This window comes from Phyllopteryx taeniolatus, chromosome 2 (genome assembly GCF_024500385.1).
Source record: "Phyllopteryx taeniolatus isolate TA_2022b chromosome 2, UOR_Ptae_1.2, whole genome shotgun sequence".
NCBI classification, from domain to species: domain Eukaryota; kingdom Metazoa; phylum Chordata; class Actinopteri; order Syngnathiformes; family Syngnathidae; genus Phyllopteryx; species Phyllopteryx taeniolatus.
Window position 1 is genome coordinate 2,342,408 of NC_084503.1, and position 12,593 is coordinate 2,355,000.

General features: G+C 40.4%; 1 protein-coding gene across 3 annotated transcripts in view; it reads left to right on the forward strand.

The window, feature by feature from the left end:
• The first annotated feature begins 2,851 nt into the window (after positions 1–2,851).
• The window catches only part of pde8a (phosphodiesterase 8A), a 67,792-nt gene continuing 58,050 nt past the window's right edge, over positions 2,852–12,593 (forward strand). Inside the window, exons 1-2 of one of the 3 annotated variants that reach the window (XM_061752183.1) lie at positions 2,852–2,985; positions 3,635–3,752. Coding sequence is in view for 2 of the 3 variants with exons in the window: in XM_061752175.1 (XP_061608159.1) it covers positions 3,600–3,752 (153 nt within the window). In the remaining variant the exon portion in view is untranslated. Of the gene's footprint in view, positions 2,986–3,347; positions 3,753–12,593 lie in introns of those variants that run through there. The other 2 variants (XM_061752175.1, XM_061752145.1) reach the window with 2 other exon arrangements.

The window sequence follows — 12,593 nt, forward strand, 5'->3', positions numbered from 1 at the left end:
ATGATTTTCTGAAATGTTTGACAGTTTGATTGGAATCCCATTCAAATAAAATTGAATGTGTTTCGCCTGGCCCTTCATGTTTTCTTTAAAGAATTGCACCCATCTTACAAATTCTGCCTGGTTAATCAAACATATGTGCACAACTGTGTGTTTTCTTATTTACTAAATAAAAGTAGGGCTGTGAATAAGAGCAAGTAAACAAAAAGAAAGTATTACGTGTTCAAATAAAGTGCTTAACTTCAGAATAATTCTTTGAAAATACTAACAAAATACAGATAATGCTTCATGTATTGATCATATGGGTAGAAGCAAAATCATGCATTGTATAAATGCATTATAAATTATAAAGGGTTTTCCAGAATATTGAGGTCCACTTTGGCGTGTGCGTCTTATAGATAGGTGTGCACTATAAACAAGAAATTACGGTAATCATTTCCAATGTCTGAGTTGGTTTCCTTACAGCAATCCAGTTACGCACAATTTCCGTCTTTGTGACCATATGTAAGTAGCGAAAGATATTTGTACTCTTTGAAGATATACTGAAGTTATGCAGAAAGGTCTCCCAGTATAGAGTCCAAACTAAAAAGTCTACACACCCCTGTTCAAATGCCATTCTTTCATGAAATAAAAAAACAAGACAAAGATAAATTATTTCTAAATGTTTTCCACCATTAATGTGGCCAGATTATAGGCATACAACTCAATGGAATGATTTATTTTTAATCTTTTCGAGAGGGGAAGTGAAAGTAAACAACTAAGTAAACAACTGTTGGTACGCAACTATCACGAACTGTTCTAAATTCCCTGCACCAGTTCCAGCTGAAGACCATTCAGCCCCAAAACACAATGCTGCCACAAACCACGCTTCACTGTCGGGATGGTGTTCTTTTGGTGACGAGCACTGTTGTGTTTGACCAAACATACCTCTTGGAATTATGACCAAAATGTTCAACTTTGGCTTCATGGGACCATAAGAAAATCTTCCAAACACGAGAGAAAATGTGTTGTGATCCGCTGTAAATGAGTAGATATAAAATATACACACAAAAAAAATAAAAAATAGAAGGTATCGCATGACATCAATAACATAAAATAATTGCAGGATATAAAAAAACACTGTTATAAGGAGAGTGGGCGCTAGCAGAATGGAAAATCTGTATCCCTATTATGCCAGAACAGTTTTACTATGTCACAGTGGAGTTTTGAAGCTTATATATATATTCTAATATTATATTTATATATTATAATTGAGGTTTATTGAGAATCAGACTTGATCAGTCGAACAGAAAAAAAGTTTCTAGTAAAAGGTCAGAGAGGTCGGATGGAGCCAGCGCATTAGAAGCCAACAATAAAAATGTGAAAATGAATTCTAAAATGTACGGAGATGGCGGTACAAGTGAGATATTGTTTCGTCCGCGTGCTCCAATTAAAAAGTTGCGGAGCGTTCTGGATCAATTGTAAACGAGCGAGGCAAGACTGGACGACACTAGCGTCGAGGCCATTACAAATACAAGGGAAAAAAAAGTGTACTTAAGATGGATTTCTAGACCATCAAAGAAATGTTTTAAGAGCTTCACATAAAAGACTGTTCAACATACTAGTAGAAAAACAAAGGTGCACTAGTAAAACTTGTTATTTTCCCCCAACTACTTCCTTCCACTACTGTACGATATCTCTGCACACTAGTAGGACAATTTTGACATACAGGTAGGACAACTACGTCTTGTACTACTACTAAAATAGTAGAATTGTATAATGCCACTATTCTGCAGTAGCACTAGTAGCACACAGATATCAACTAGTGCATAGTTTTGCCTATAGTAACACCCAGTGTCCTACTTGTGTGTCAAAGTTGTCCTCTAGTACATGGATATCAAAATATCGCATTAAATGCTCAATAGGCTTTAAGCTGTACTAGTGGGCTCAAAGTGGCACTAGTAGTGTTTAAAACATTACTGGAGTAATTCGGACAAAAAAAGTGTACTAGTGCATGGATCTGAAAGTGTTGGGAGAAAGCCGTTTTTTGTTCGCCCGCATTCGGGCGCGCGGCGAGGAGCAAAAGTGCACGCAGCGTCGTCGGCGCATTCGAAGTTCCCACGCCGCGCGGAGGACCACCCACCGGCTGCGGGAGACCGGCGCCCATTAGCTGCGCGCACCTCATTTGCATTGACGTCAGCAAAGGCTGGAGGTCAATCCTTGCGGGTGCTTTTATTGGATGTGCCGCTGTCAAGCAGCGGCGAAGAAATGGAAGTGCAAACGCCAGGCAAGGCGGCGAAAAGGCAAGCCTAGGAAAAAAAACAGCTCGATGTGGCGGCTTGATTCGTGCTCGCCACCTTTCGTCATCCTGCGCCCAAAACTTGTCTATAATTACTGCCTTTTTATTTTGATTTTTTGATTTTGGTTTGCATTCTCCACAAGGGGAGGTATGTTCGTCATTTGCACCGTTTGACAACCTCTACATCCATCCTTCTATTTTTCTCGATGTGTATTTTTAACAACCTCTGACGCCACCGCCACCGCCACCGGAATGAGAGAACACCGAGGAGTCCGGAGACGCTGCGCCCGGGTTGGGCTCATCCTGAAGCGGGTAGCGGATGCGTGAACGCCGGCCTCCGCCGACCGATTCCGGAGCCGATACATGGGGAGTTGCGTTGTGCTCCACCGGGAATGCTTTGCCACGAGTCTGCACACGAATGAATATTGCAGCCTGTTGAGGATGAGGATGAGGATGATGATGATGATGATGATGATGAGGAGGAGGAGGATGATGATGATGATGATGATGGGGTCGGAGCAAAGCGTGGTGCCGACGCGTACCCTGGTCGTCCTCAGCTGAAGTGGGCCGGCGCATTGTTACAAGAGCCTCACTATCTACTTTATATTCTTCTTCTTATTGGATGGCACCAGGGTGGATAAGGACGACTACCAATACAACATTGCACAGCAGAAATGGATAAAACTGTTGCATGAGGCTGCACTGTCTGAGTGAGTTTGTGTGTGTGCGTGTGTATGAATGTGTGTGTGTGTGTGTGTGTGCGCGCGCGCGTGTGTGCGTGCGTGCGTGCGTGTGCTGAGGCCTACTTGATGACTGAAGTTGAGCACAACAAAAAGCAACATGAAAAATGGTGATGTGGTACGAGCGACAAGAAGGAGCCTTGGGGGATCTGTGCAGTCCATCTGAACTGTAACCCAACTTTTTTTTTTTTTTTTTTTTTTTCCCCCACCCACCCCTGAAAAAAAAAAAAAAAAAGAACTGCTGCTTTGATTAAAGATCTCCAATTAAGTTCATGTGAAAAACAAGAGGGAGGAAATCAGCTTCCTGGTCTCCTGGAGTAGGGTGGGGGGAGGGTGGGGGGTGGGGAGGATAGAAAATTTATTATTCATGCCTCTTTTTAGAGCAATTGCAGAACTGGCTTTGTTGTGGCCCAGATGACATACATCTATTTATATATTTAAGCCGAGAGCATGGACATTTTGTTTCACTAAAAAAAAAAAAGTGAGCGAATGACACTGGTGGCCCTCAAAGTAAAAAGCACTTGCACACAAAAAAAAGGAGAGGAAAAAAAAAAAAAGAAAAGGGGGCTGAAGTGGGCTGAAGCATGGGCTGTGCTTCAAGTATTCATATCTCTGATAGGGTGGTCTACCACGGTGGAAAAGAGTCCGAGGATTCCCACTCGCCCCAGCAGACGAACACCACTCAGCATCAAGGAAATCCTGTCTCGGGACTACCCCTCAAACCTCTGAGTTGCAAGGTGAGGGAACACACACACACGCACGTTGTACACCAAATGTTTGTTTGTCACATGCCGCACTGGAAAATGGAAAAGTCACTTTCATTTGACATTTAATTGCACGCTGAATTTCAAATCCATGAACTCAATCACCTTTAACTCTTCAGCCTAGGTCTGTGATTCTCCAAGTTCCTCTAGTGGAACATTTTATGTTCAAATGGTGCATAATGTTACAGTTATATAAAAAAAAAAAATCCAGTACAGTTCAGTTGTATTTGACTTTAAAATAAAGTACATAATTTTTTTTTGCATTATCTTTGATAACTGATTGTTTTCAACCGTTTATTTGGGTACGACTTGCATTTAACTCTCGTGTAAGACATCTTAATGGAATCATTTATTCAAAGGGTGAGATGGCAGCGTTGAAACTGCTAGCGAGATCGGAATGTAGCCGCTCTCCGGGTTCTCCGAGCAAAGCCGCGCCCCTCACGAACTGCTCGATTCTCAAAAGGTGCCGAGTCGTGATAAATAGTCACAAAGAAAGTATAAGCAGCTTTAACAAAACAGCAGCGCTAGCAATACTAAGCTAGCATTAGCATTGTAGCGCCAACATTAGCCACGGCTGCTACGTTGGTAGTGTGACTTATTTGTAATGTTAAATGTTGTTGTTTTGAAGTCTTATTTCTTGGAATGAACAATAGAGGTGATACATGTAACTGTCGATCTGAAATGTTGCTAATCCCGCGCTGCTTTGCTTCTGTTCGCTACTCTTATGCGCAACTGTTGGCAAATGAGAGTATTTCTTTATTTTATGGCGGTGGATATTCAGCCATAGTTTCAGCAAATCTCCTGAAGCCACATTGTAACAGGTCAGAGGTTTTATCTTTTAAAAAGTATATTAACTGTAAACCACAATGCACAGTTTGGAAATTAAGAAAAACCCCTGATCTAGGATATAGTGTACAGTCTTGTCAGTTTAGGTTCGTAAGGTCACAATCGTCCACTCTAATCGAAGGTTTGGTTCACTTTCTTTCTTTCTTTTTTTTGAACATTCTTCATAAAGTGTGATTTACTTTATTTAGAGGCCACACCAAATGTCTCTGCTTAAGTTACAAACCAGAACAGGTTTTCACTCGACATATTTGGCCTCTGTTTCACCTTTACGCTGCTTCTCATTAGAATGTTTTTGTGTTGGGTCTTATGGAGGTCCCTAAGACTTCTTGGGTAAGGTCATCAAACCAAAATATCCACATTTTAATGGGAAAATGACAAAGGTCGGCAGTGCCCGGGAGATGACTGAGCATCACGCATAAAGTGTTCTTTGAGTATGTTGCATCATCACAAAATCTAACAATCCCATTTGTCTATTGGACCACGAATAATTACAGTAAGAGTGGCATAATGAGATGTGCTGCTTGGACTCTAAAAGAGATGCGCTTCCCATCAAGGGGATGATCAATTTCATTCTCATTTGCATGTTGCGTAAGAGCTCACACATGCACGTTGATGTGTTTGCTGCGCAGCAGGCTGAGATGAGAAAGACTGAAGCATTTGGTTTACGGCACAAATAGAGACGTGAAAGGGAATTCGTGTTCTTAAGAGAATATTACGATGAGAAAAGCCTTGTTTGTATCCATGTAAAAGTCAGGCACCCGTGCTGTGATATTTGGGTCTGTGTCATTCAAGAAATGGAGGACCATTTAGGCGCCGGCTGTTTTTTTTTTTTTTTTTTTTTAAAACATGAAAAACAAGCAAAAGGTCCAGCTCAAACATCAACATTACAACATTACATTACTTGATATATTTTGTTTTGTTTGGCGCAACCCTATTACAAAATATATTTTAAGGTTCCTGAGTCAGCACCTTTAAAAAAAAAAAATACAATTTCAAAAACATTGTACATATTTTGTTTGAATGCTAATTTAATTTTAGTATTACTCTAATTACAGTAATGTCGTTGCAAAATCAATGCCATGTTTTTTTTTAAGCTTGAGAGTACATACATGCTTGCTGCGTTAGCTGTTGTGTTGGTAAAGAAAAAACTTATACTAATAAAAAAAGAAAAACTTAGATATTGTCTTTTCTGATGATATGAGTTACAGCGTTGCACTGATTTGAGTGACACTCCAATACGGCTGAAACAAAAAAATGAAAAAATAGAGGAGAGGACTTCATGTCTGTGCTAAAACTTGTTTTAACAATTACAAGGCAGTATGCCAATAGCTGATTTAAAACTAATTTTATGTGTTCATTTTAGGGAGGTATTCAAGAGCTATTTGGTATTTTAAAGAATATTTAGCAATCACTTTTAGCATAGCTACAGTTACATTTTCTCAAGACAACTATAATTTACACAATAATTGCGTGGATTATTTAAATTTAAATTTGTTTTTGTTTTTTTAAATGAGGCATGTACAGTACATCTAATTAATGAACAAAATGATCTTGCAGATGATGTGCTTGTGTGTGTGTCTGTGTGTGCCCCTATATTTTCTATATGTGCCTTTTGTTTGGCAGACCATTGGAAGGCTTGCGTCAAGCTGATTTTTGTGTAAATGTCAGCGCGGGGATGCAGTGAGATGGCAGCGTGACAGATGCCCTCACGTCAGGACGCCCACTGTGCCTTTGATTGAATTAGTCCCCTGATTGAGTTAGACTAATGGTACACAAATCTCCTTCAGCTGGAAATGGTTAATCCCAAATCTATAAGGTGTCATCTTTAGCGTCCTCTGTATATTATTGCCGCGACTGGCAGAGTTCAATTGCCGCTCAACGTAGAGAAAAGTGCACTTTCTGTGTTACATGATTGCAAAGCATCGGATGTAGGTCGTGTGTTGCTGCTACTTTTGATTTGTTTCTACCTTTAGGAGAGGAGATCAATGGTAGCGATTGATTGTGTTGGAAACCGTGTGCATGCCCGTCTTTTAAAGCCCGTTTTAAACACTGAAGCATCATTTTCAGGCTCAGAGAGAGGTTTTTTTTGTTTTGTTTTTAAATAAGGAGCAGCACCAAATCCCAGTAGGTGACAGTAGTAAGTAGAGCTGAAACAATTAGTTGATTGATCAACTCGTTGCTGGACCGAGAATGAATTGGCAAGCTTTTTCATTTTCATTTCAAGACACATTTCAGACATTAAGCACTCTCCATTCTCCTTTTATCTGCAAATGTTATAATAAATAATAGATTTTATTTGTAAAGCACTTTTTATTCTGTAAAATCTCAATGTGATTTTTGGTTTTTTTCTAGACACATTGTACATGTTTGAAGGTAATTGCTGAAAATGTGCAAAGACTGAGACCTATGTAGTACTGAACTGTGGAGATGTAGTGTTAAGCCGTTTTCACTTTTTCAGTTTTCCTGTCTTCGTGGCGTTGAAAGCCTCACGACAACCCGGTGGGATATATTTCATCCTCCGGAGGCTTTTAAGTGGACTTCACGGCTCAAACATGTAAGGGTTATTTAGGCATAAGAAAGATGCTAGACAAAGTTGCATCTTTAAGCGGGATGAGGTTTTAGCGCATTCAGCGAACATGCCCACAGGGTTTGAGAGCGGGAAAAAAATAGCTTGTTATCTTTTTAAATGTTTTTTGAAGCCTCATTTTAGATAAAAAAAAAAATATACCTCTCCTCGTGACCTGTATGCTTTTTTCAGATAAGACAGAGAATTTTTGAACACTAGAAGTTGATGATTTTCAGTCTGGCACATGATACAGAAGCTACCGGAGATAAATTCCTTGTCTTTTTTTGGACATACTTGGCAAAATAAAGATGATTCTGATTCTGATGATTTTTAGGCTGTCACAAGATATAACACATTTAGCAATGAATCATTATTCGAGCCAAAACATAGCATTCTCTTAAATCAGGCCATGGATTGGGAATATCTTGCTTCTCTGAATCTGTTACATGATCTTCATTAAAGGTGAAGTATGTAGTTCTCAAGCTGCTAGCAACATTTAAATTTAGTCTTACTACACCACCCCATTCACGTCCCAGACCAAAGTCTGCACTCATGTGCACGAGCCATGTATTTTGCATAACGTGTTCTGTTTTTAAATCGATGTAAGCCAGGGCTGCTACGTTGGTAGCATGGGTTATTCATGTTGGAAAGTTGCCAAAAATGAAAGGTTAACAGTCTGATGTATTCTTTATTTATTGATTTTTTTTGCAATGCACTATCAAGTAAAAATATAAGAGGTGATCAACTTACCCCATGACCCGGTGAGAACCGTGACATTGGCAGTATGTTTTCCAAGTCCGGCTGTATGCTGCCGTCTACATAGAATATGTCACTGTTATATAGGTTTACCTTTGATCTGTCTTGAGAGCTGTACAATTCCTTTTTTTTTTTCTAACCAGAGTTCAATAATCTGCCCAAGAAACCGATCAGCGCAAGGCTGCTGTGTGCGGCAGACTGTGTGTGCACGAGTGTGCGTGCATGAGAAAATGATTGACACTAGGGCTGCACGATATTTTTTTTTGAGCACCGTCATCGCGATGTACATGTGCGCAATATTCACATCGCAGGGTCTGCTGCGATGTTGGTGTTCAGGAGTATACAGTGAATCACCTGTAATATTAAAAATGACTGGAAGAAGGACCTATTTGGACATGCTAACATAAAGAATGTACGTCTGCTACATTTCCTATTTCACTCTTCAAAATGAAACTGGGCAGACATGCAGCAGCTGCGTGAGTGTGTGAGGTGCGTTCAGGGACACTGCGTAAATGGGAGTGAAAGTGTTCTTTTGTATTAGAGTACATAATTATAAAAATGGATTACTAGGAAAATTATTATTTGTATCAGAATGCTTTAAAACACATTGTGATAATATGGAATTTATATTGTTTTGTAACATGAGTGGTCCTTTCAGCATCGTTCCTGTCGTACAGTGTTGTTTTTTTTTGCACATTAAGGACAAAAATGTTTTTGTTTTAATTCCGCATTTTAAAAAACACCATTCAAGCAAAACATTTTTCCTCATGTTTTTGAGATTGTAGGGTGAAAGCTGCAGCTGTCTACAAGTACGGACTGAATGGGAAGCAACAATGGGAAAATGAAATGCCATTATTTTGAGGGTAATAGCCCATCAGCAACATATTGGGGAAAAAAGAACTATGAACTTGTTCGTTTTTGGATCGGTGAACTGAGTTTAAAATTTCGAATCATGAACTATGAACTGAACTAGTTCATTTCTGGAATGATGAGCTGAACTTTGAACTAGTTTGCGTAGAAACTAAACTTTCCCGACACTGATCCTGTATTATTTCACATCGCAATATATGGCACAGGTTTAAAAAAAAAATAAAAAATTGCAATGTCATTTATTGCCAAAATCATACAGCCCTAATTGACACACTACTCGGTCATACCTTCTGCTACAACAGAAGAATTGGAGAATAGGCCGTTCCTGTTGCGGTGGGAAACATTTTAAAAGAACTCAAATGATATTATAGGCATAAGATTGGGTGTGAGAGGGATGGTTTTTCAAAAGATCATTATAAAAATATCATACTGTCAGGCCATACAGGAAGTTTTTACAGATATGACAAAAAGTGCTTTTTGAATTTTCTTTAACTCCACCTTTCACATTCCTCAATTCTGCTGCTGTCCCTGTTTTTCCACCTTACAATTTCCCAAGATCTCAATCAATCGAGATCAAAATTGCTCTTGACTTTTAAATCTGTCTTTTTGACGTTGTGTCAGCAGAGGATAAAAAAGTAAGGAGCCTATTTTGACAAAGTAAGGAGTAGAAAGTACTCAGATTCCGAATCATCTTTCTTTGCCAAGAATGTGAAAAACACACAAGGAATTTGTCTCCGGTAGTTGGAGTTGCTCTAGTACAACAACAGACAGCCAGTGTGACAAAATATACTTTTAGGACATAAAAACCCACTAAAGGAGAGTCATTGAGCAATGAAAGGTTACCAGTAATTGTGTAAATGTTAATGCTGATACAATGACAATAGTGCAAATGATGAAGAGTCCTCAAGCAATTTAGAGCAGTTTAAAGTGACTAATAGTGTGATAATCTGGAAGCGTGACAATCGTGTAAATGGTGCAGATAGTTCTCAAGCAGTGGCCAGTATTGGTCAACAACAGATATGCAAATAGTGCAGTGACGAGACAGTGAGTGCACGAATAATGTTGTAGTGTCTCAACAGAGATTTACAAAAATGTTACAATGGAATTGTAAGTCAGGAGTGAAGAAGCTGGTGGAATGTCTGCTTGTTTTAGTTTGCATTGTTTGAGGGAAGGATCTGGAACAGGTGGTGACCAGGATGTGGAGGGTCTAAAAGGATTTTTCTTGCTCTTCTCTTAGTTTTGGCCATGTGCAAGTCCTGTGTAGGCGGGTACTGACGATTTTTCTTCCGGTGGTCCTCACTGTTCGTTGCAATCGGAGTTTGTCCTTATCTGAAGCAGCACCAAACCAGACTGTCATGGATGAACACAATGACAATGATTCAATGACTGCTGTGTAGAACTGCCTCAACAGCTCGCGTTTCAGGCCGTGCTTACTTAAAAGCCGCAGGAAGTACATTCTCTGCTGGGCCTTTTTGAGGATGGAGTTAATGTTGGTCTCCCACTTCGGGAGACTGCAATTCCCAGGAACTTGAATGTCTCGACAGTTGACACGGGGCAGTTGGACAGCCTGAGGAGCAGCGGTGGTGAAGGATGCTTCTTGAAATCCACGATCATCTCTACAGTCTTGAGCCTGTTCCTCTCCAGGTTGTGTCGGCCGCACCAAAGCTGCAGCCGTTCCACTTCCTGTCAATATGAAGACTCGTCACCGTTTTTGATGAGGCCGATGACTGTGGCGTCGTCCGCAAACTTCAGAGGTTTGACAGCCGGTTTCGTGGAGGTGCAGTCAATCGTGTAGAGAGAGAGGACGCATCCCTGGGCGGTCCTGGTGCTGATGGTGCGTGTAGATGAGGTGGTGTCCCCCAGCCTCACCTGCTGTGTCCTGCCCATCAGGAAGCTTTAGATCCACTGGCAGATGGCAGGCGAGATGCTGAGCTGGAGAAGCTTGGAGCAGAGGAGTTCGGGGATGATAGAGTTGAACACAGAGCTGAAGTCCAGAAACAGGATCCTTGCGTAGGTCCCTGCGCCGTCGAGGTGTTCTAGGATGAAGTCCAGTCCCATGTTGACTGCGTCATCCACAGACCTGTTTATTCGATATGCAAACTGCCGTGGGTCCAGCAGGGGTTCTGTGATGCTCCAGGGGTAGTCCAGCACGAGGCTTTCAAAGGACTTCATAACCACAGATGTCAGGGCGACAGGCCTGTAGTCATTCAGACCCGAGATTGCAGGTTTCTTGGGGACTGGGATGATTGTGGAGCGTTTGAAACAGGATGGTATTTCGCACAGTTCCAGAGATCTATTGAAGATCTGTGTGAATACCTGGCGCGAGCTGTATCTGTTTTCAGTTGTTAAGAGTAAAAGTAAAAACTCCTGAAAAAATATCAAATAAAGATATCTGAACAATCCATTTAAGTACAAAGTATTTTTACAATGTTACTGTCTACCACTGCAAGCAAATACGCCATTGCTGCACCATTGTAACATTGGTAAATGGATTAATAGGTCTCACTAAATACTTTAGCCTGTAAACTTTTTTTTTTTTTTAATTAAATAATTTGTTTTTTACCGTTTCTGGTTGTATTCTAGCGAAGAAATGAGGGAGGTAATTTTGGCAATGCTAAAATAAGTCACGGTTCTAATGGTTACGTAGGATTTTGGCAGAGTACAGTACCTCTTTTGTGGAAATGGGGCTCCCTGACCATAAAAATCCAATTCAGGAAATATTGTAAACTGTGAAATAATCAGTTGTCTTAGTGCAACATTTGAAATGTTGTTTTTTCTCATCCCAGTATGCATGTATTCCCTGGCTTGTGTCATTGTGGTCGTGAAGATTGCGCACACATTCATCCCTGTAAGGATGATAATTATCCTCTCCAACCACACACAGCTGGTCGTAGCCACAGTGAAGTTTAGCCTCTTACAAAAACACAGTCAAACAAATGCGTGCTGTGTGTTTGGAGCTTGGGCGACCGGGAGACGGCGTGCAGGCGTCTGCAGTGTGAGAGACATTCAATAGAGCTTTGGGAGTGTGACGTGAGTCTTTGTCAAGGGTACGGTGCCATCTGGGCTGCTCTGAGGACGATAAGGCTCAAGTACAAGGCCATGCGATAGTGGGCATTTTTTAGAACCAAAAAGACAGACACAGCCTCGGCCAAACACGACGCCATTTGTCCGGCCTTGACTTTTCAAACCGGATTGCCCTCTCTCCAAAGGTGGCCAAAGTACTCACATTCTGTACTTAAAGGAACTAGAGGATCCAGATGGCCTATATTTCACTAGATAGTTCTCGTGTATTTTTTGCTCCACAAAATGAAACTGGCAGTCATTTCCAATAATATCAATCTGTTTTGGAGCCATTGGTAAATACCTAATTGTTTTGGGAACGCCCCTTTTACATCGCAAAAAATCAATATGCCGTCATGTCTTGGCAAAAGCAAATGCCTGTGTTACATCATCTTTCCAAACTCTTTTTCAAAGGTCTTCAATTATATACAATACCGAATTTGATGATAACACCAAAAAGTACTCTAAATAGTTCTGCTTTTTTTTATTATTAACTTACATAGTGCTCATACTGAGAAGAAAAAAATACCTAACATGTCACATTTTGTTGTTTAAGAGCCAACTAGTTTAGGCTCGACTTTTGTGCTATCAAAATAATGTTACCATGGCTTTGCTAACGTTGTGACCTGACTAAAAATTTTAATTAGCTAACGAAGACAACTGGTTTTTTTTTTGATTAAATGGAGGTTTGAACGCCAGAACCTCGTAGTTTTATG